Source organism: Cyprinodon variegatus, unplaced genomic scaffold, assembly GCF_000732505.1.
Source record: "Cyprinodon variegatus isolate N-32 unplaced genomic scaffold, C_variegatus-1.0 Scaffold18, whole genome shotgun sequence".
Lineage (NCBI taxonomy): Eukaryota > Metazoa > Chordata > Actinopteri > Cyprinodontiformes > Cyprinodontidae > Cyprinodon > Cyprinodon variegatus.
The window spans coordinates 1,628,652-1,649,802 of record NW_015150471.1 but is presented as its reverse complement, the minus strand read 5'-3'; the positions used below and the strand labels follow the sequence as shown (position 1 = coordinate 1,649,802).

The window sequence follows — 21,151 nt, the reverse complement described above, 5'->3', positions numbered from 1 at the left end:
TAAGACGGTATGCTGAGCTTTATGGGGAGATCCAGTGGACTGCGTGTGCTGATACTAGAGATCAGGGACCTGGAAGAAGGAAGTCCCGTTTGGATAACACAGGTTGAGAGAACCTGTCCATGATGAGCAAGCATGAAGCGACAGTGGAAAGGAAAAACTCCTCGTTGGGAAGGAACCTCTGGTAGAACCAGGCTCAACATGTCTCAACATGGCAGTCATATTTCAACCGGACTGGTTCAAATGAGACAGGGAACACAATAAGAGTCCGGGAGGAATGACACTCTGATGAAGATTTATCAACGATGGTGGAGGAGGGGCTGGAGGTGGGTTGAAACGGGGTCATCTTAATGAAGTCACACACACTGCCTGCACACTATTCAATTCAATTCAGTTTATTTATATAGCGCCAAATTCACAGCACATGTCATCTCAAGGCACTGTACAGTTCAACCAGATCATACAGTCAAACACTAGGTAGCAGACGAGTCGCAAATCGGAGACCTTTTAAGATTAACTTTGGATGGCGACTGGCTTTCGTGGAGGTGGGGTTCAAAGCTGATTGGCTGTGTCGTAGGTGGATATACACAAGCAATCAGTTTCTTCAGTTGAACTTCCGCCTAGGCTCCGTCAGTCAATGGTGCCCATTCAACAACTGAAAAACTTTTATTTCACACACTCACACACACCCATATATATATGTATATATGGGTGTGTATATATATATATATATATATATATATATATATATATATATATATGGGTGTGTGGATATATATATCATATTCACTCTTAAACCAGAGACAGAAAAGGGACCATTATATCTAGCCAAAGGACAAAAAAAGACTGAACCGTTGCTCAGTGATGTGGTGTTGCTCAAAGGCGTTCCATCAAAGACAAACTCAGTGCCAATGGCTACAAAGAAAGAACTTCAAGCTTCCCTTGGCTGACAAACTGGCTGAGGAGGCTGATTACATTTTCTATTAGGATTTGATCCCTGACCACACTGCCAAAAATACCATTAACTTCTTTAGTGATAATGGTATCACTGACCCACACCCAACAGCTATGCTATGTGCTATTTTCAAGAGAAGATGAGAGACTCCAGAACTAACAGTACAGAAGCACTAACAACCTGCTTCCTGAACAGCGGAGCCGCAAGCAGATCACCTCCATGTTATACTGCACTGATACAGATGTTTGTGTAAAAGGAGCCCCAACCCAGAACAATAATTTGAGTTCAATTAATTACATCAGGATTAATTACATGGTCTTAATTACATCAGGATACTTCTCAGTAAATGCACATTTCGGCACAATAACTCATGTTCTATTGGTTGAGTGTAATATTCACATTTTCTAAAATGGTAAACAGTGACTAAGCTCATCATCTTGAGGTGAACCATCTTCCCAGCTCATTTTATCAGGGACCAGGTGTGACAGGTGCCTATCTACAGGTAGGCAGTCTGTCACACACCTGACTCCGCCAGATCTGGAAACCTTCCGTTGAAGTAATTTTGGGAAGGGGCGAAAAATACTGGTTAGCTGATTGGCCTATGTTGGTGATAGACGGGCCAAATAAACCAATCAGACCAACGAAGCATATGACGTAACAGAGCGACGACGAAGAGGAGCCAATTGATAGATCAAACTCTTGTCAAAACCAGTCGGGAGAAGAGCAAAAACATCTTTTCCTCTGAGAAAAGCCTCCAGAGCAGTGTTTTGCTCTTCTTTCAGTGAAGAAATACGGTGTAATTCCGATAAAACTTGCTCGATAGCCACGCTAACGCTAGTTTCATCGGCTGAAGCCGCCATGTTCTTTAGACTGAACTGTTGCGCTTCTTGTTGCGTCACACCTCAACCCGCCTCAAAGCCAACGCTGATTGGACGTTCGTTTGGTGAACGGCTCCAAATTTTCTTCAACGGAGAGTCTCCAGACTGATTAGCAAGTGAAATCTTGAAAGCTCGCGAGATCAGGATGGTCTCACGAGGCTAGTCTGTCATAGTAAAATCGCCATATTCACAAAAAAAAAAAAAAAACATCAATATGCAAGTTAGACACTTTTACTCCATAGAGTCCCAGGTTTGATGTTTAATGTCCTTTATTCAAATAGAAGTGCTAAAATATCCTTTTTCTGAAAAATGCTTACACATCTATATATATTTTATATCATAAAAAACAAGAGTCTGTGGAATTTATTAGTACTCTTTTAAATGGGTTCAACTGGTCTTGGTATTCAAATGTTGTGGTAATGAAAAAGTAAGGTCCTCAGGCTAGTTTGGCGTCTGATGGAGCTGATCCTTGAAGGAGCCAGTCACAATTTGAACAATTTTCGAAAAGAGAAGTGGAGTTAAAGGGGCCACACCATTAAGCAGTAAGGGAGCATTTCCTCCTTGCTCATTGGAATAGATTGTATCAGCAGCTGAGAGTAATAATAGCCTGTATTTGTCAAAGTAAAGGGAGAACAGCAAGAGAGCACATAGTTAAATCATTTTGATGAAGAACATCCTGAGTGAGTTTGTGTAATTTGATCGTACTGGACAAACATACTGAATTGATCACCATGATGATGCTAAGACTGTTTCTCACAATAGCTGTACAGAGATCTAATATGTTTAACAAAATAATAACCTATGATTTCTAATGGCTAAAACGAAGCTGACATTCTCATTGCTCACAGTGGTGCTCCTCACTATGAAGATGCTTTAGCCTTGGCCTTATTACGAGAGCTGATAAAGGCCACAGCCCTGTTCTTTGTGTTGTGTTTTCAGAAGATTCTAAGGAGTTTCTTATAGTTTACAGATGTCACCCTGCATAGCATTTGGGGGGAGTAATGCATTTTACAGGAGGGGAGCCCTTCTTGCTCCCACATCGTCGCTCCTGGGTGTGGAGTCAGGGAGGGGTCTGTCATGGGAACCCCCTATAGGGTGGATATGAATATTGACCTACCGCTGGTACAGACACTAAACATAGATAAAAAGATGGCATAAAAACATCTTAAGTTACACAGTAATAAGACCAAGAAGCACACTGAACGCTCTGTGTTCATAAATTGCTCCTGTTTTCTTTGATCTACCTCTGCACATTGAAAAATTATTTCATGCTTGCAGAAGTTGATCATATGGAAATTTATTGGCATGTATTGAAGTTCTCTACTTTTAATATCTTTTAACTTTCCATAGTACTGGGAATACTTTTTCGTGGAGCATTAAAAGGAGAGTTTAAAGTTTTCCATTTGTTATATTAAAAAAAATCTTTCTGCCTTAAAAGAAAGTCATTAGAGAGGCCCTTCAGGACGAAAAGATGGAGGTTTCCAACTAAAGCCGACCTGTCATATCCACTGAGCTCTGTGCAGATCTAGGCTGTTTGGCTCTATGCTCTCTTCCTCTCTGCAGGGTGTTGGCAGGTGTGGAGCTGGAGTAAGAACGAAGGGTCACTCCTGCATGATGTCCAATTGTCGTTCCGGAATCCCCGTAGTTCTGAGCTCTACTCTGTTTTCCGCAAAGGAAACTCAGTTTAGGCTCTACAGTAATGATGGAAAGATATGACTTTTTGAAGCATTAAATCATTTTGAAAGGTTGATTGATCAAGTGGTTCACTACCTGAAGCTTCATTCAATTCCCTTGGGTGCCACCTACTGGCAGTACTGATAGTTGCACCAAATGAAATCCTGAGAATGTGATGGATCTCCTCTGTATATAATAACGCTTATGTATGTGGTCTTAGTACCTCATTAAAGATTCTGAATACCTATGAAACAATAATGATTTATAAAAAATGTAAATATTTTTGGTTTATCACTGTAGCCCCTCTTACATTACATGATACCATAAATATACAACTGCATAGTATCAGCACTAATATACACTACCTTAATAGCTGGCTTAAAATCAATATATTTCCACACCTGGGAATGTTTCCTTGATGTTTGCTCTATGAAATAGTTATCCAAAAACTCTGAATGCCAAAAGATGAGAGCTGATCATAACATAAATAATACATGTTGAATGGGGACATGAACTGGCACTTGAGCCATATCAAATACATGATGCAAAATGTTCAAAGCATCGCCTCTTAACTGGAAGCAGTCAGCTAACTAGGACTGAATGAAACAATGAAGGGGTTGAAACAGGTGCAGTAACATCACTACCATACAGTAGATTTCTCCTTATCTCCAAGCACCAGTCTTTTTGGTACCCGGTCCTTCTCTGATCCACTGGCTTCGCCACACCAGCTTGTCCATCCTCTAATACCTTCTGCAACCTCATCCATCTACAACAGCAAAACTTGAAAGATTCAGTCAACAACTACTTCTGCAGAATCTCAGTGCAAAGACTTAATCCCTCCAGGAATCCGCCTTTGGATCTTAGCCGTAAGTCCCATTTGTTCTCTTTATCAGATTAATCTCTGTCAAACAGTTTGCAAAACTCACTTACCTCTCCTCACCAGTGCTGTATTGCCTCCTTTTGAGACTCTGACATATTTTTGCCTTAAGTGCAATATAAAAAACTTCTATCCCAATATTTCTTCTTCGTAGGTGTCGACTGTTCCAGTGCTGCTACCACTATTACATCACCTAGGAATCCAATATGGCTACCCCACATTAAGAAACTGTAAAATCTGTGGAAATAAACAATTTAATTTTGATGACATTTTTTGTTGCAAATTTTGAATTCAGCTGTTAAAGGCACAAATCCTTGATAGACCCTTAGGTTTGTTTTTAGTTTACTGTCATGTGTTGTAAGCTTTATTTTTGTGGTGTAAGTACCTGTACACTCTGCTCCACCCAGTTAAGGCAATTAGAGGCAATGTTAATTGGTGTTAAACTACAGATCTATTTTTTTGGCCGTCTATAAGCTTAAACTAACATTTATTTTGCTTTACAGTATTACTTTCAACATAACATCTGAGCTACCACAACTCAAGGGTGGTGCACTAAAATGTGGTCCTTTGTCAGGTTGACTTTCTCTTTTTCTGCACAGTATATTTCATGCTAGAACCTTCTTTGGTTTACCACCTGTCCACCTCACACATTTTTTAATACATCAAGCTGTCATTACAAAACCAGTATGATTACTTAAAGAAATTTCAAAGGATCTAGGGGTGCTCTAAAATTTTGCACAAAACAGTACAGTATCACTGTAAAAACACATCATCAGACACACCAAGAAAGCTGTTGGATGCACATATTTACAGCAAAATCACAGCTAAATTATACACATCTGAATGGAAAATCCCTCTCCTGTCTAACCTGACAACTCACAGCCTCACACCCAGCCAATCCCCCGTGTTTCCCACAGCAACTCTCAAATGACTGTCACATTTTCAGACTAAAGACCTTTGGCAACTTAAATGCGGTTATGGAAAAGAACAGAAGAACTGGGTAAGAAAAACACTGTATCCCCATATGCACGTTTCTGGTGGTGCTAAATCAGAATTAAGTTTATTTTGGATAGAAATAAAAGAAAAAAAATTGTGGAAAATCAGAATCTTTTCTCAATTAACTCTCTAAAGAAAAGTGAAAGGGTAAACAAGGAGGCCGTTCAATGACGTTTGAATGGACTGATTTTAAGAAATTCATTCATCTATCATCTCCCGCAGGGAGACAGTGGGGCTGTTGCCTATCTCCAGCAGTCTATGGGCAAAAGGTACGTAGATAGACCCTGGACAGGTTGCCAGTCTGTCGCAGGGCAGGTTTTCAGAAATGTTTCAACAAAATATTATTTTATGGTCAAACATTTGTGGCACTATATATATAATGCTTGTATCTAGAGCAATAATCATCCACCAATGCTGTTTGATTCTAAATTAACATTCTGTAACATTTCTAAGATCTGTTCAGGTGTAGCTGATAACAGCTTCCTCCTGTTCTGTCAATCTGCCGTAGGAGAAGGCAACCAGAAGTTGCGTACGATCTGCATACCAATGCATAAATGTGTGTGTAGTTCCAGTAAAGTGCTTTTTGTGGTTGGTATGACCAGCAAAGCACTACATAAATACAATTAAATTATATACCATTAGTCTCCTCATCAGACAAGACCAGCATCCCAAGTCTCCCAATGAGCCTCTTTTTCTGGTTGGTTCGTCTTTAATTTCTTTTAAATAGAGGTCCTTTAGACAGATGTCCGCTGCCCGTGACAGAGTGACTGCCTATAACTAACTGACTGATCATGGTCTGCATAAAAAAAAAAAAAATAAGTTGTTGGTTTTTTTGTTTTTTTAGTTGAATGATTCCACATGATTATGATTCATGGAAACTTTTACTCCAGTGGTGCGAAGATATCTTTCTAAGTGTTTACTATTGTTCAGAACAAGGCTTGAAATCTATTGATGTCAATCCAGAGGGAGTCGTTAAGATGTAAATACTTCTGTTCCACAGCAGACAAAGAAACAAAAACAGAGTAGGCAGGAAAGACATTACTGTGTCAGAATTCATCTAGTTGGTTAGGACTCTTTAGCCAAAGCAGAAGTGTGTCAACAGTCGCCATGATACTGTAAGTGCTTTTTGACTGTTGCTGGCAGTAGGGAAGGAAGTGTAGGAAAAGAAGTCTCTATGCTCCATTGCATAGTTTATTAGCATATGGAGACTGCAAGACCATTCAGTTGTGATGTGGAGCTATAAGGTATCCCACAAGCCTTTGTGTGACGATGGTGTAAAGCTCAGCCTACCTTAGAGAAATCTTTGCCCGTTTGCTACTTTTGGTAAGCCTTTTTTTAAGAAGGCTGTAGTCTAAGATTTGACAAGCATTATCTATGTGCCTTTCTGTCATGTACAATAATAATGTCCGGAAGGCCAAGATCATTTAGAAATGAACACCGGGATCCAGACTTAATTTCTTACCCACAACAGAGTTTTTAAGGTGGATTTATACTTCAAAACTAGGTCGTCTTCGTAAGTGTCGCAGTGAACAAAAAGACGTCCCCGCCCCCTCTGCAGACACTCTGCTGCACCTCTCCCAAATTGTAGGTGACCGCAGACAGTGCCGTAGACAGGAAGCCGGCTTGTTTTGTTTTTATGACCGAAATTGCGGAAAACGACTCATGAAGTTGGACCAGCTAGAAGATTGAGGCGCGCGAGAACGCTGGGACCCTTTTTCCACCTGGATCCCCGCTCTTTTTCGCTCTCATGTCCCTCCGTTGTCGGACAAAACTCACCCCCACTTCCTCACCGCCTGGGCCGTATCTAGACCCACAGCCTATAGTGCAGACCACGCTTAAAATTTAGCATAAATCACTGCGTCAAGCTCACTGTGACACACTGCTGTGGGGAGTATAAACAGCCCTTTACTGTTGACCTAATGATACGTGAAAGAGAAGGACCTAGGGACAGAAGCTAAGGAGTAGAATTACACCATCTTTAGATGCAGTTACAATATTTGCAAACTTTTTAGGGCAGCCTGTGAAAAGGGCCAGCTTAGAAACAAGTTCAATTCTATTAGAACTGGTAGGTTTTTTATAATCTTGGTCTCATTCAGTAGTTCTCTTGAAAATGCATATCAATCCTTTCATTGTTGTTGAAGGCCAAGTAGTAGGCCACAGTGAATCAAAGGAGGGGGTCAGTTGAATCCAAGGTGCATTTTAAAAGCGGTTGTTAACATTCAGTACTGTCAATTGCTCTGGAACTCAGATTATCTCAGAAACTGTGTATTGAGACCTTTAAAGGAAAATCCAGTGAACATGTAGCAAGTTTGGTCCAAGAAATAGGTGTTTGGTATGTATAGATTTGTGTACCTATCAACCGGATAGAACGACTTTGAAATGTACTGTATTATAACAGAAACTATGAGCCAGGCCTTCTCAACAAATATAAGTATCTGACCTAAGTGATTTTCTTCTTAAAGAATAGCAAAATAAAACAAAAAAGGCCTTTGCCAAAAGATTTTAAAATGTTACCGTTCCAAAAGCTGGACTGATGTCATATAAAATGCAGTGGATTTAAAAAGGGATGGTACCCAATTTCAAGGTTTGTGCCACGTTTTCTTTTAGTTTTTTCACAACTTAAGGAGATAAAGATGTTGGCTCATGCTCATATTGGCTGCTCCCTTAAAAGCATGTTTCACCATTACTCCAACTGTCACACCAACCAACTGCATATCCTCACTTAGTTAATCTATAAAGCCATCTTTTAACATCATGATGAAACTTTAAAAAAAAGAAGAGAATAGAAAATTATCAAAAAAGTTTTCATTCTTCAACCAAACCATTCACAACAAAGACGAATGCTATAACAGAGCCAGCAGTGGGCCCTTTTAATGATCAAGTTCAAATTTAGTCTTTAAGAGAAAGCAAATGTTCAGAGACTACAAAATTGTAAATGGATCTGAGTTTAAAAAACACTTAGGCACAGTACCAAAAGAACACCCAGGGACGTAAGTGAATATTGTTCTGAAACACATGGCCCATATTTTATTGAAGACAGGCTTTATCCTAGAGGACATACCTGAGGGGAAAATTGATTGATGGGCATCAAGTCATCTGTAAATCTGTGTGGCTGTCACTCCTCAATTGCATTTTTTGTTATTTTCTATTTTTAAAATGTAAGTTAGCTGAGAGTGATCTAAAGACTCCCGTTGCGTGCTGTGTCCTGGAAAAAGGCCAAACAAAATGAGTTGATGGTTTGGCCAAGCATCAAAGGAATAACTTAACTTTCCTGTGATGTGCCATAAATATAACATAATAAAGTGCTGTAAGTTACTGGAACAAGCATTTTAGTTAAATTAAAATCCAAATAACAAATTGAATGTCATTTAACCTTTTCTAACCTATTTAAAATGTAACAGAAGTTAGAGAAAGATGCCTTACATTCAGAAAAATGCACTTATATAAAAAAATATGTATGTGTGTCTGTATATATATATATATATATATATGTAATTGGCAAAATGTTCATTTGATTTGTGTTTATATGACTGTGTTAATTATTATTACCCCACTAAATTCAAAAAGTAAGACTTAATTATTAGTTAAGGGCTAATAAATAATAAAAGCAGGAGTTGAAATGCAGCTCCAGACGAGCTGGGCATGTGGTGATGCCATGATTATGCTTCAATTCAAATTGACCCATATTTATGCTGCATGCTCCCGTTCTCCACAATTTCCATACTTTCCTGTGTTCTTCTCAAGAACATACTTGTCGAGGACACAAATCCATGCTCGAGTTTTTGTCCGTGCTCAAGGACTTTGCTCAAGGACTGGTTATACTCCAGCAGCAGTTTTTCGCAGTGTGCTTGTCGCAGGTATGATGCAGACATTTTTGATTTATGCTTAATATTGAAGCGTGGTCTGCACTATGTTTATTCCCTGCCACAACGCAAAAAGGGAAAATCCGGAACTAGCTGTGAGGAAATGGGGGCAAGTTTGTCCCACAATGGAGGGACATGAGGGCGAAAAAGAGCGGGGATCCAGGTGGAAAAAGGGTCCCGGCGTTCTTGCGCACCTCGCTCTTCTAGCTGGTCCAACTTCATGAGTCGTTTTCCGCAATCGGGGTCATACAAAGAAAACAAGCTGGTAATGTACTACAGAGGAAATACACATAGTGTGGAGCAGATGTAGATTAGAGTCAGAGGCCTCCTGTCTGCGATCACCTACAATTTTGCAGCAGAGTGTCTGTGGAGGGGGCGGGGACATCTCTATCCATATGTAGGTGTCACCTACATAGATAAATATATAATCTGCAAACAGTGACATTTTTTATATCCACCTTTTATATACAATACACCTTGGATTCTGAGTGGTGTACATACTTAGTAGCTCAATAAACAGCGAACAGCAAGGGGATGGTGGGGTATCCTTGTCTAAGATCTCTCTCCAGCCTTATAGGTTGGGATGCTGACTAATTCAATTCTTGCCTTCAGGGAGAGTCCTGCACGGGTCGAGTTTTACCAACCCGCACCTGCCCAAACCCGTTAGGATGACTACCAAACCCGACCCATCACCCGCGGATATCTTCAATTCAAATCCGAACCCGACCCGTTGATATTTAACCCGCAACCCGACCCGTTAACACATCAAGTCATAGGCTATAGTACGCTGCGCTGCAGAACAGTGCCATTAACACTGCAGCAGACGTGTATGCACTGACTGTGGCATACTCATGTGACTGTGGTATTACTCATAGTTCAACTGGTTTTAGTTTGAGGTGTATTTTGAATTAAATATGTTAAGGAATCCTTATATGAATGCTGAGCAATTTCCTGTATTAGCTGTAGCGTCTGTAGCGCAGACGTGTATGCACTGACTGTGGCCTTTTTGGAGGGAAGCCCACACTGCCGGCAGGGCTTTAAGCTACAACAAGGGTGACCCCAGTGCCTGATTAATATAACATTTCTGATGTCCATAACAACTGACACGCATAAAAAAGGGCCCAGAACTATGCTACTTTTGCTAACTATTTGGTAATCTTCCTTTTTTATCTTGCAAAACCAGATACTACAATAGAGTCTGTGGTTATTTTTATTTTTCCACAAGTACTGTATTCCTTAATTAGCCTTTTACTGCTGCTACAATTTCTTCTATCCATGTGTCGAGTCAAGCTCTGAATCTAAAGCAAATTCAAAATCTTTTGTACTTGTGAGATCATATTCATAAATGCTCTCTATGCTAATGTACAAACAGAAACAATAAAAATGTCTGTCTTTAAATTTGCAAAGGTAGTAGAGGCATATCCTGTCCATTTATTTGTAGCTAATGTTGGTTGCACAAGTTTTAAGGCAAGTGGAGGCACATTTTTATTTAGTTAAATTTCTAAAACCAATTAATTATCCCTCAGCTTCACGGTTCATGTAAAAATAATTCTAAATAACCCCCCCCCCAAAAAAAAAACTATTTATTGTTTCAAACATATCTCAATAGAGAAAGAAGTGAACAATACTAACACATTTAAAACTGTAGCATGAGAAAAAGATGCAAGATATTTACAATTTCCATTTATAGAAAACAATTATTGAGACAATAAACAATCTTTGGTTACAGAATTTTTAGCTGAAGGTTCCTATTTATTCTGAAGATGTCTATCAGATTTTCATTTTAAGGAAAGCTAATAAACTAAACATTGTGAAGTATTCTTTTAAAACTGTAACATAAACATGCATAGCTCCTTATCTTAATTGTATTATGTGTCTATTCTGCATGGGCCTCCCCAAGTCCTCAAGATATGGAGCATGGCCATAAATCAACTAAGAAAGCAAGTAGTTCTACAACCGGTTAGACTGCGATCCAGACAGTAATGATGTTATTTGGAGGTCACACTCCTTGTCAAAAGCTCAGACTTGGCTGTGTGCCACGCTCTGATGGGTATCTGTGTGCACTCTGAGTCATTACAGCAGTTCTGTAAATAGAAACCCAACCAAAGGAAATATCCTAGATCAAATCGGAGCTCAAGTATTTCTCTCTAACAACTTCCTAAGCTTAGAGCACAGCCCAGCTACGTAGAGGCATTTTTCCCTCTGAGAATAAGTGAGCTGCTGACATGATGATGACTCAACCACACCTTTTCTGGGCTCATGTGATCAACAAAGGTCATTTTCAAAAATTGTACATTCCTGTTTTACAACCAGAAAAAGAGAATCACAGAAGTCTCTCCAGACATGTCCCATTAGCACTGATGATTTAATGTTCCAAGCAAGGTATGCCGTTTTAGATACCTGCTCTATTTTCCCAATGGTTGACACGCTTTCCTCAGAGTTCAGCCTCCCCACCGTCAAATAAAAGGAATAAACAATTGGCCAAAGGAGACTCTCTTTGGAAGCAATGCTACGAAACTATGCAAAAGGCTACCATAACTTTTCAATGTACTTCCAGAGTCCCAAAGGCTGCATTCAGACAATGGTAATGCTGTTAATCTTGATGTTACGAGATTCAATGGCACTTTTGCTACACCCTTTTTTTAAGATCATGCACATCTGAAATTCTTTTTCTGTCTTAGGTCAGGTTTCGTTACACAGGTCCAAATATATCATTTTTGTGCAGAGAAAATATGATTTGCAAGTGTCTTTTATCTGCGATACAGATGTACTGTATGTCTGTGGAAACAATACATTCTTATTTGATTGGGAATTTATGCTAGAGAGCAACACAAAATACTAGAGAATTCCAATGTAAAAATAGAAATGAAAAGGTTAGAACTTTTTTTAATCCATGAGAGGCATTAAGCAATATTTAACTATTAGCAAATACATAATTTGCAGAGAAAAACTGTAATTGCACTTTACAATAAACACACCATCCCAGTGGAAGTGACAAAGGAAATTAGTGACCACTGATTGGAAGCCCTAAATACCTGTCTGTTCGAGGCAGCAAAGGACTTGGTAATGTTACAGAGTTCTATATTCCAGTTCTGGATTTAAACCTAGAGCTACAGCAGATCATGACGCATCGCATAATCATGAAATAGAATACCCCGCTCAAAGTAAACTTCTATATCCAGTTAAAAGACAGTCATTAGAATTGACAAAATTTATTCTGCATTCAATCTTACTGAGCTTGAGATGCTTATAAAAGTTTAAAAAATGTCAGTTTAAAGATGTACAGAGCTGGTCGACATACTCTTTGATACCCGCAGCAGTTATTATGACACAGCAAATGTCTGTAAACTGTATATAATTTAGCTTCCACTACCCATCAATTAGAATTTTACCACAGATGAAGAATGGTCTGGAAGTTTTAGAGAAATAACGAATATACATAATATATTTTCTGTTTCTGCATTTCATGATGTTGTGTGTGTGTGTGTTTGTGTGTGTGTGTGTGGTTGTGTGCCATCTAGGCACAGTTCTAAGGTGTAAAGGATTTACACCACATCTCTGAATGCATCTCCAATGACAGTTACGTGCAGCCGTCGCACAGTTGTATGTCATTTGTTTCTGCAGGAAGTCGAAGTCTGGTCCAGGAATGTCTAGGAGGCCCCTCGCAGTGACATCACCCTGCTGTGGATGACTCTCTGGAGCCGCATTGTTGTCCAAAACCAAGCAATCTGGTCATGACCTCTGCTGAAGCACACTATGACGCAATTCTTTTTAACTGGTGGGAACACCTTAAACTGCAAGATCTGCAGGTGGTGACTTAAGCACTATTAATGACTTGACAGATGGACCTTTAAAGTTCTTGGTTTTGGGGTCTGTGTCATTGATTGAAAGTTCTGTTTAAAAGTTGGTTTATTTGGAGGTAACACATTTTTAGGTCATGAATTACTCATGTTCATGGTATTACTCATAGTTCAACTGGTTTTAGTTTGAGGTGTATTTTGAATTAAATATGTTAAGGAATCCTAATATGAATGCTGAGCAATTTTCTGTATTAGCTGTAGCGTAGCAGCAGACACCAGAGTTGCTCAGATTTTCTTTTATCTGGAATATCTTTGATTAGCTGTAGTTAAAACAAAAGCAAATATTGCAATCTGCACTCTGGTTCCATGAGCAAGTGGCAGCCCACTGCTCCCCAAAGGGATAGGTCAAATGCGGATGTGAATTTCTCCATTGTGAGATCAATAAAGTTCTAAAAAAAAAAACAACAATCTGTTTTCAATATGGTTAAATTTTTTTAGAATTATGCCATCTTGCATTAAGTTTACCATTAAGTTTTATTGATGAATAGGCCATTAAGATTCATGTGAAGCCCACACCTTCTTAGCTACCGACAGTAAAAAGTAAAAAGTGTTATATATATTACATTTTAAAAATCCTGATACCTGGAAAACATGAAATGTTTCAAAGTCTGCACAATAGGGTGAGCTCTTTATGTCAAAATAAGGCAAGAAATGTGGACTGGCTGGCAACGCAGATAGGATTTTCCGATTTCAATAAAGTTGGTCAGAGCTGCATGCTAAATTTCAGCATTTGATCTAATTGCAATCATATATTTTTTTCAACTTAAAGATTTTTCATTCACTAGTTGTAGTTCAGAAGTACTAGTGAACAGGTACTACTTATTTACTAGTACCTGTTTGAATGTTACTTGTAACATGCAAGCAGGCCACTTGAAAGACCACTTTTACCCTCTTAAAGGCATACTATGCAACATTTTCAGTTAATTAATGTGTTCCATAACGTTGTGGATGATTAAATGAGTAATTTCAGGTCAAACAAAAGTTTTCTCGGCCACCCTGGTGGTCTGTAGGGGAAATACCGTACTTGCAATTGCAGCAGCCCTCGGGCCCGCACCCACAGGCTCAGAAGTCTCGTGCATCTCGAGAGTCGGTCTTGCTTTAGGGCGAGAACTGCTACACGCCCCCAGTGAAAGGCATGCTCGTTGCTAGCGCGGTGGCGATATTTGTGCAGTTATCATGGCGGAACCGGAGAGAAAACAGCGAAAGCCCATGTCGGAGCAGGCAAGAAAGAGGAAACGGCTCTCTCCCGCAGTAGACATGGTGATTCGTTGCGTTCGCCTGTCTGCTAAGCTCAAAACAACCTAGCTTGACGGAGAAACCAGGAGAACAGCTGAGCATATTTACGACAGTGCACTTTTACTTTTGCCCTCTGGGGGGAGCCTCGCTGGAAAATCAACACCGGTTGCATAGTATACCTTTAAATGTGCCAGTTTAATAGGTCTCTTTGCAGATAATCTTTTCCTGACTGAATCATCATTTGATAAGTCACTATATTTATCTTTATAAACTCAAATGAAGTAGGAGACCTGCTATCACTACTTATGTCTTAGTTGTTTTAACGACTGCCTGGTGCTCTCTGATATGTTGTGATGATTTTATGATTTAAATCATGCAATAATAGTATAATAAACAGCAATTCAGAAAACAGCTATACAGAAAAGGCAAAACTTTATGCTCTTTAATTACTCACTTATATTTAATTATCAGCATCCGCCTGCTGGGAACATACGGATAATGTACAATAAATTTAATTTAAATTGCTTCCTCTAATGCATTAAGTTTGCTCTTAGTGTAATAGATAAATAACTCGTACATGAAAATGCTGTTGCATAAAACATGACTCTGTATTGGTGGTCCGCATGTAAATACTGCGGTGGTCTGAACCTTGCCTTGGCTCTTGCCCAGCATCTTAAGGTCCCGCTGCCAGCTGTGGCCCCACTGTGGGAAAGAGCTCTGTGTTATTGTATGTACGATGAATTGCTAATGACACATTTGTTTATACGTAATCTTTAAATAATGGAAAGGTTAAATATTTGGCCTCAAATAATAATGATAATTCATGTCCTTACCACCACAAAACTAAAACTTCAAAATAAGCCAATGTGTTGTGAAATGATTGTATTTTGTGGAAATCTGGAAGATTTTGCTTGCACACACCCTTTTTGTGGTGAACATTACTCAGAGTTAATTGCACCACATTATACGCCCCTTAGATTAGAAAAGCCACACATTCCTTTGAAATGCTGTGAAAGTTGGTGGAAATTCAGACACACTGATTAGAATTTCGCATACTGTGTGAGACTGTGGGCTCTGCCCATCATTGTCGAGACTTCAGAAGGAGCACGGAAAGTCTGATCACCATGATGAACCTCTGGCAGTAAATTAAAACGCCTGACATTTGAGGAGGAATCAATTTGTGCCTACATGCGTGCCCCCGCCGTCAGCATCTTCATGGGAAACTCCCATTCAAATCCCTTCTCCTAATAGAAAGAACTTTCCCCACACTGTGATGCTGACCACAGAGCTGTCACTCCCTTATGACAGATGTTCGCCTCGCAAGAATTATTAAACTCTCCCACAGTCACTGTCAAAGAAAGATTAGTTCTCAAATGCAGATTTTTAAAGAGGAATAGAGGAAAAAAATCAGGACATGTGAAGATGAAACACAGGAATGCAACATAACAAACATCTCTTTAGGGCGCCAGCAGATCCTGACTGACAGACCTTGGTGGTGCCTGGCATGTAAAACACAGAGAGGTCAGGTCCATTCACTGACTTTCCTGTTTACATGTGCTGTGATTTGTCTCAGGCTGCACTTGCCGGCTCAGCAGGAGGAGTGTTTATACATGGGTGACTGGCGAAGAGGGGAGGAGAGGCGAAACTTGGCGAGGTAATTTGAAATCCCAAGGTTTGCATGTGAAGGTGAAGGGTGTGCTGCAATCACAAAACAAAGACATAAAGAATCACAGGTTGGCTGGGAAGTTTCAAGGTTTTCAATCAGTTGAGAAGTTTAGAAAAGTCAAATGTTTTACATCTGAGAGAACAAAACAAAAAAAGAGATAGATAGTTCTTAAATTTTATGAATATGATAAAGTCCATGTCAATGAGACAGCTGAGGGTAAGTTGAAAGTGAGAGTTAGATATTTGTAAAATATTTAGAATAAGAAAAAAATAATACTATATATTCAGTTCAGTGTATTTTGAGTTTTGTCCGGGAACTAACTCTCAAGAGATGTTGACTTCCTAATTGAAGCTGAGTGACTTAAAGAGTATTTACACACGTGACATAAATTACAATCCGTCACCTTCCGAAACATATATCCTGATATAGGCTTTTAGCTAGCCATGCGTACAGTTGTGCATTGTACGGCCTTTCCTAAAAAAATGAAAAATTTTCGAACTGTTCTGAACTGGGCCGCCATCTTGAATCTCCTTCTTATCTCACGTAATCTCGCACTAAACTCACATCTCGCAAATCCCGAGAGTTTTGCATCCTATTGGTCGATGTGAAGCAGCGCAGAGGGGCGCTGTTATTGGCGGATTATCTGATACCCCTAAGGACAATTTCATTGACAGGAACAAGCAAGTTGCACTGTTTGCAAGCAGGGAAGCTTGAAACTTTTAAAGGTTTACGAAAACTAATGGAATGCCTGATACTATGGGATTATTTTGGAGGGTTTTTTTGTTCTTTGGAACAATACCATCTGTTTGTGACGGGTTCATTGTCAGAATTTCTGTCTGTGTATGTGTTTTTTCTGTGTTTGTCTCCCTTCCTCCACCAGGAGGCGCCTGGTTCTGGTCCACCTCCCTACACACCTGCTGCGAGTTACCTCGTTAATGGAGCGCTCTTAAGCTGCTGATTGCCACTACCTCGACGCCCAAGGGTTTGCCAGTTTTGGGTGCTCTAGCCAATCTGAGTTTTGCTGAGTCAAACTGAGTTCTTGTCAACCTGAGTTTTAATCTTGTTTTTTTGTATTTGCCTCTCGGCAGGAAGTCATCCTGCAAACTGGATTTTTCTGACCTTCTCTCCCTGGAGGGATCATCTGAGCTTCAAGCTGAGTTGAGAATTTAAACTGGAGGTTTGAATCAACTTTTCCTCAAGAGATCGTTTGAGCTTCACACTGAGCAAGGGATTCATCTCCACTACGACCTGTTCAAGTACCGCAGGAAATCAGAGTGGCAGTCAGCTTCTCCGTTCACCTACAGACAACCGCATTCTGGCGGTTGTCTGTAGGTGAACCCTGTCCGCCCTCCACCGAATCAGACAAACACTGGAACTACCGCACAAAGACTGGAATCAAAGAGTCAACAACTTCTCTGGAAACGTGAGTCAGCAATCTATTACCGGTATACCTCCTTAAGTTCGAGAATCAAATTTCCCACCAAGCCTGAACTAACCGCAGTGTCTACCCCTCACCTTTCAGTTCCGGTTGAGCAGTGTTCAGAGCAACACTGGATTCTTCACAATCTCCTAAATAAACCTGTTAAACTTTTTCCCTGGTCTCTCTGTTTGGTCTTCTGCATTTGGTTCTGATCTTTAGTTAAATCATGACATTCATGAGGCGTCATGAAGCATTTCGACACACTTGCAAACTATTGATATTGTGTCATACTGATTCACTGAATACTAACAACTGCTGGACATTTAAAATTCCTACAGGCAGCCTCTTTGACAGACTACACTGACTCCGATTTGATACCTTATAATATGATTTAAACAATTGTTTGCGATTATGTATTATTTCATATATATAATTCGAATTGAATATATGTTTTATATTTTTAGATATAATCTATATATGTGAAAACACAACGGAATTTTTTCGGTGAACATGTGAATAAGGATGTTTGTGGACTAGGATTTATTTATTTATTTATTTTTCAACATACCTGATTAGGAGTTTTTGAATTTGGGGACAATGAATAGAGGCAAAAAAAGGGAAGAACCACAGACAGAGCAATCTCCAGAAATGTGACTTGCATAAAATTTTGCGTTACAGATTAACAACATTGAATTAGTAATCACTGGTTTTAACCTCAAATTACTGGGAATATCCAGCGATATTAATTTAAAGTAAGGTATCAATTTAGAACTCTTATTTTATTACTTTCTTATTGTTCTTTCAATCCGTATTAGATACTTTTTTTATGTGTGTGTTTCAAAGAATTAAATTACAACTCTGACATTTAACAATTCCAAGATCAGCAGGGATTAAAATCCAAATTAGTCACACTGCGCAAAGCCTGAAGTTGCTGTACACCAAGGTGTGTACCCTGTGAAATATTCCTAGCTAAAAGCTTGTCCTGATTTGACATCTTTTATTGAAGTTATCACAGTAAGTTAGTGAGCTGACACCAAAACAATAGATCAGAAATGTAGAAAAAAAACAAAAAACAAAGCTCCATAAGAAACTAAACACAGAATCCAACCATGTGTTTCATAAAAGGTGAAAAAGGAGGAATTCTAGCCAAGTTCAATTTCTGTAAAGCTCTAATTCCCATTAGGGTCAAATCAGGGTTCATTCATGTGCAGACATGCATAATCTATGCCTATTCAACAGCTCACAGACATTCTAATCTCCACAAAAATAATGGAGAATCCACTGCTGGATTTAGTGCTCTGCTGGTATCATTATAAATGGTGATTATGCAATAACATGTTAATATAAGGTTATCTAAAAAACAAAACAAATTAGGAATTGATAATATAATTGCTTCTTCAGCTAAATTCTCTGCCCAAAGAATTCTTCAAGATTTTACACTTTGGCATTTAGTTTAATCTCTTAAAAACTTTGGACATGTGTCCTGAGGCGACAGAAAGTCAGGTCAGACGATTCTAATGAAGTCCACTGTCTGGGGACTGGCGATGTCAGTCTGCCTTCCGGCATTCTTATCATCACCCACACACCGATTAAACTGGATCCTGTGGAGGAAGTTGAAAATGTCAAAGGCTATTAAAACTGCCGCTGCCTCTTTATGCGCTTCTCAGAATTCTAACCTCAGACTAAGACGAATTCACTCCTCATCTTTTGCTGCTTTTAGGGAGAAAAATTAAAATCTCAAAAAGACAAGCTGGCTGTGACCCACTGCCGAAGGGAGTGAGAACCATGTGAAAACCTGTTATTTTAGGATTCAGCCTAAGACCACCTGCACAATGAGGCATTCACGTTTGTAAGAGCAAGTTGTTGGCACTGATTAAGCCTTGTTTCCTCTTTTAATAGTAATGATATCCTGTTCTGCATGCTTTTCTTTCAAAGGGACTCAGGTAAAGCATGGGTTGGGCTTCCGTTTCTCGACACATTCAAACGAACCGATGGCTTCTCTTTGTGCTGTTGCATAGAAAGGCTTTTACAGAGAGAGCCCTTTAAAGAAACTATATGCACTTCATTTAAAGCCGTCACAACAATTTTCTCTTCAGGCTGCATCATTTTAACAACAAACAATATTTTGCTTGTGTTGTTACTATGGCTGTCCTAAAGTCATTGTGGGTATTTTTTTGTCACTATAAAGGAGCATTTAATTCTCTCACCATTCAGTCCACCAGAAACTGCATTCAGATGTATTCTATAGTTATAGCATGCTTTAACCAAACCTTTGTAGTTATTCCATTTTACTTTTGAGTCAAATATTGTTTATAGAGTTCATGGAGCCTTTTAAGAAACTTATCTTATTTTTCCTTTGGATAGATTTTTTTTTTTTTATTAAAGGAAAAGTCCGGTCACATTCTGAATTCAAACTTTTGAAAGTACTTTTAAAAGTACATTAAATTATTACATACTGTTCAATAACTGATAAGTGTTTTTAATTAAGAGTAATGTCATTTGAATGTGTTTTAATGGAGACATCCATGTTTGTCAAAGAACACTACTGCTACCTACCGGTTTGTGACGTCACGGTGCGGTATCGGTTGTTGATCAAGTCCCAGTGCTGTATCTGGTGTTTGTCACAACGTGCTATTATCCATGATGGTGACGACCTGTGCACTATGCGAAGCAGAGAGTAACGGATTGGTGACGTGATTTTTTTCTCTGGTCAGAAGTTCGATGGCAAATGCTCCCTCTCCATGTTGGCAACGACAAACCCGTCCGAGGAGGATCATGAATTAGATAGTGGAAATAAGTACTTTTTTTCCCGCTTTTATCAGATGTATTACAGTACAACATTCAGAACTCGGTTTAACAATAGCTCTCACGAATTTCAATGGTGAAGTCCTCTGGAACTCTTCAATAATTGTTGTTGATTGCAGGTGTGTCTAGTAGTTCCCATTGATTTTGCTTGTAAAGTGGGGAGAATGGCGCTAGGCTTAACGCACCGTGACATCACTGCCGGAAGATGTCAAGAGTGAGGTGTTACTATCTTTGGGCAAAAATGGCCGTTCCCGGACTCAGTGATCCCAACAAAAAATGTTGTTGTTTTTTTTTGACTGATTAATGCTAAATTCATTAAATCACCACAAACGTGTTAGTTTTAGGTACAAATAATAATCCATTGGTTATTCCTTGCTCACTGGACTTTTCCTTTAAATGCAGTACTCTAATGCAGCTTATTTCTTGTCACAACTGATTCCAAATACATGCTGTAATAATTCAACACTGCAAAAAATCTAAAGCTAGATAAGTCATTTTTTTCTTAAAATAAGTGCATTTGTTCTTGAACTGAGGAGGTAAAAGAGACATTTTGCCAATGGAACAAGACAATTTACACTTAAAATAAGAAAACACTATTGCATTGTCTTATTTCAAGTACATATTATCTAATTATCTTATTTTAAGAGTAAAATTACTCATTCCATTGGCAAATTTTCTCATTTACCTACTCAAATCAAGGGTGAATACACTTATTTAAGGAATTTTTCACTTATTTCTAGATCGTTTTTGCAGTGAACCTACTGTCTCTGGACATCACAAGCTCTCACTATCCTCAGTTCCCTGGCTTACAAAGCAGCCTCAATGCTAATGTAGTGTCAAATACATAGCAAAATACGAAAAAAAAAAAGTTAAATAATGAAAAGTTGTTGTGAATGACTATAACTTAAAACCTAGAACACATGT

General features: G+C 39.1%; 1 protein-coding gene across 1 annotated transcript in view; it reads left to right on the top strand.

Moving 5' to 3' along the window:
- The window catches only part of LOC107092906, a 70,207-nt gene extending 53,255 nt beyond the window's left edge, over positions 1-16,952 (top strand). Inside the window, exons 5-6 of the mRNA XM_015387617.1 lie at positions 15,910-15,990; positions 16,883-16,952. Coding sequence (XP_015243103.1) covers positions 15,910-15,990; positions 16,883-16,952 — 151 coding nt within the window. The remainder of the gene's footprint in view (positions 1-15,909; positions 15,991-16,882) is intronic.
- Positions 16,953-21,151: the final 4,199 nt, after the last annotated feature.